Source organism: Cenococcum geophilum, assembly GCF_001692895.1.
Source record: "Cenococcum geophilum 1.58 unplaced genomic scaffold K441scaffold_13, whole genome shotgun sequence".
Taxonomy (NCBI): Eukaryota; Fungi; Ascomycota; class Dothideomycetes; order Gloniales; family Gloniaceae; genus Cenococcum; species Cenococcum geophilum.
The window spans coordinates 2608012-2611149 of NW_027137571.1; the positions used below are offsets into that span (position 1 = coordinate 2608012).

At 50.7% G+C, this 3138-nt stretch overlaps 1 protein-coding gene across 1 annotated transcript; it reads left to right on the forward strand.

The window, feature by feature from the left end:
• The first annotated feature begins 244 nt into the window (after window positions 1-244).
• On the forward strand, window positions 245-2848 carry K441DRAFT_607837 (putative lipoxygenase). Its single transcript, XM_067645453.1, has 3 exons — window positions 245-668; window positions 720-1633; window positions 1677-2848. Exons 1-3 carry the CDS (start codon window positions 328-330, stop codon window positions 2732-2734), a joined length of 2313 nt encoding a protein of 770 aa, XP_067506102.1. The 5' UTR covers window positions 245-327; the 3' UTR covers window positions 2735-2848.
• Window positions 2849-3138: the final 290 nt, after the last annotated feature.

Consider the following 3138-nt stretch of genomic DNA (forward strand, 5'->3'; position numbering starts at 1 on the left):
ATACGCCGGAAAGTCTAGACAGAGCGTTTCTTCAGATGAAGACAGATGAATCACCGAAAATGGCGATCCTACGCGGCTCTCTGATGGTCCAGATTGCCTCATATGGATAAATGCATTAAGCATCGTCTGGATCTGCTCTTGGAATACCTCGGCCAGAAGCCTACCTGTACAACCCTCAACTAATCCAATAGCTTTGGGGCCGATGATGCATAGCCGGCCATGTATATATAACCCTGCCAACCTCAGCCAGTTGTATAGTGCTTTCCTTAGACATTCGCATTATCCAGGCTTTTCCATTCAAATCAAAGTATCAAGAGCATCTTCAGGATGGCATCTCAAGACAGCGGGCCGGTGCTGCTGACGCCTGGTGCGGCTGTGGGCAAGACCGAGCCAGTGATTGGCGGCGAGACGCAGACTTGGCCGCAAGACCCAGAAGATGTACCTATCGCCATGTGGGATAGTGGCACGTTTGTGATGGAACTGATCAACCTACACCTGAGCCCAAAGAAGCTCCAGCTTACGGAACTCACCAAATCAGAGCAGAAAACGGTCAATGCCAATCCTGAAGCGCTTCTGGCCGTAGCGCTACCACCGCCGTGCATCAAAGAAGGCACTTATCGCGGCACACAGCTGGCAATTACTAAGATGTATGAGCTGGTTGAATCTAAGTGAGCCGACCTAGACGCCCTCTGTTCGACCGAGCTAACCGTATCATATAGTTACAAGTCGTACATGGACGCTGCAAACTTTGAACCTACTGTCCCTACTCCATTGGATGTGCTGAAGAAGCGAGAGTTTTTTTCTTTTACGTGCCCAAACCTAGATGACCCATTGGCGGACAACTTTCCACCCCACCTGAACCTCGCCGCCAACAAGGATTGGTCAATCAAGGCAGAAACCAGTCAAAAGTCATCTTTATCGCCGGTCGACTTGTTCAATAAGATGCGACTAGCGCAACTGAGCCAATTGCTTCCCTCCCTGATCCCTGAGAGCTTTCTCGGGAGAAGCGCGTCTAAGGCGGCCCAAACCGTAGCTAATTTGAAGTTTGGCGATATGGGTCGACCAGATGCAGGCAATACTATCAAGGAAGTGGAAGATTATCAGCGCAGGGAACGCGGCAAATCCTTCTGGAAAAGGAATGACATCTTTGATCTACCAAATATAGGTGACCTTATCGACTGGTATACCGACGAGCGATTTGCCCAGCAATTCTTTACCGGCACCAACCCGACGACGATCGAACTAGCTTCCGACTTCTGGATCAAGCATTTTCTCGATTCTGCGCAGCCCGAGGACGCGAAAATACGAACCAAGATTGAGAAATTGTCAAAAGAGGCTCGTGGTAGCTTGTACGTGCAAGACTACAGCTACTTCCGCGAGGCTGCTGGTATGGGGGCTTCGGACGTGATTAAATGTGAGTACGAGTACGTGGATAATGGCAAAAAGGTAAAGGGTACTCGCTATGGCGTAGCCGCCGTGTGCTTGTTTCACCTCAGTGAAGATACCGGCAAACTAGCGCCGCTGGCCATCGTGTGTGACTGGCGCGGCAGCAAGGAGAACTCGGTGACAATCTACAACCAGGAGCCACCACGCAGCGGGAGCGATCAGGCGGTTGACTGGCCGTGGCGATATGGTGAGTTGTCCAGTTTTTCAAGAAATCGAGCTAATAAGGTCAGCCAAAACTTGTGTACAGACATCCGACTGGCTCCAGCACGAAGTAACAGTCCATCTGACAAACACTCATCTGATCGAAGAAGCAACCATCGTGGGCGTACAGTGGTCGTTTCCTGACACGCATTTTGTATTCCAACTGCTGTATCCCCACTGGCAAAAGACGCTTGCGCTTAATGCAGCAGCTCGAGGGACGCTAGTGCCACACGTCATCAACGAGTTGATTGGCTTCACAAAGGAGCAATCGACGCGCTTCACGCTACACGCATTCAACTCGTTTGACTTTCAGGGCCGCTACGCCCCTGAGGACCTGCGTCGTCGCGGCTTCCCACCAGAAACGTTGAACGATGCGCGCAGTCGAAACTATGCATGGGCACGCTGTATCCACAGTATGTGGGGGAAGATCCGGCGTTATGTGGAGGGCATGCTCAGTCTGGAGTATCCTCAGCCCAACGCGGACCGGGATGTCGCGCGCGACCCCTGTATCCGTGACTGGTGCGAAATCATGCAGAAGGATCCTGCATTCAAAGATGGCGGCGCTGGCCTTAAGTCCTTTCCGACTATTCGCACGTTTGACCAGCTAGTCGATGCGGTCACCATGTGCATCCACATCGCCTCCCCACAGCACACGTCCATCAATTACCTGCAGAACTACTACCAGGCCTTTGTCATCAACAAGCCGCCATGCCTGTATACGCCGCCACCAGTATCCCGCGCGGAGCTGATGGCTTACAAGGAAAAGGAGTTCGTTCTCGCTCTACCTATAAATCACCCAAAGGAGTGGTTGCTCGCTAGTCACATACCCTACTTACTCAGCTTTAAGCCGGGCGACAAGGAAAGCCTGATCCAATACGCCTGCTCGAAATATAACGTATATAAGGCCAAGCGTCGCGACGAGGATCGGCACGCGCCAGAGATTGCCGGGTATGCGCGCAAGTTCTACACCGAGCTCGCGGACTCGGAGTTGGAGTTCAAGAAGTTCGGTCGGGACACGTTCGATTCGAGCGTCATCACGTACGATGTACTTAGTCCTTCCTGGAATGCGGTGAGCATCTTGATCTAGTGTGGCTGTGGCGGACCAGGGAACCTTAGCGGATCGGCAATAGTAAGATGCTCTAAGTGCTAGTCGTGAATCATCCTAGGATATCCTTTAGCTCAATTTAATTGATGATGCGTTCTAAAACATAGAATATGCAACTGTGAGATTAAGACCTTATAATGTAAGTCACCGTTTACTGAGACACGAAGTCGCAGCTGTGTATTTTCAATATTGGATATACCGTGAACCGGAAATATAGTCGGGATTGGAGCTACCCCGTATTATCATCTAGGTAGTGGAATATAGCGTAATGCAGTTTTTGGCAAGGGACAGACATGTAAACTTTAAGAAAACTAATGTAGTCTTTAAGCGTGCAGGTAAGCTATATATAAGCTGAGTTTGGCAGTAGAGGCGATGCCCTACTTTAT

Coding starts and splice junctions, on each gene's coding strand:
- K441DRAFT_607837 (XM_067645453.1), top strand. CDS start 328: ATGGCATCTCAAGACAGCGGGCCGGTGCTGCTGACGCCTGGTGCGGCT. Junction 669..719: donor TATGAGCTGGTTGAATCTAA/GTGAGCCGACCT, acceptor CGTATCATATAG/TTACAAGTCGTACATGGACG. Junction 1,634..1,676: donor TGACTGGCCGTGGCGATATG/GTGAGTTGTCCA, acceptor TAATAAGGTCAG/CCAAAACTTGTGTACAGACA.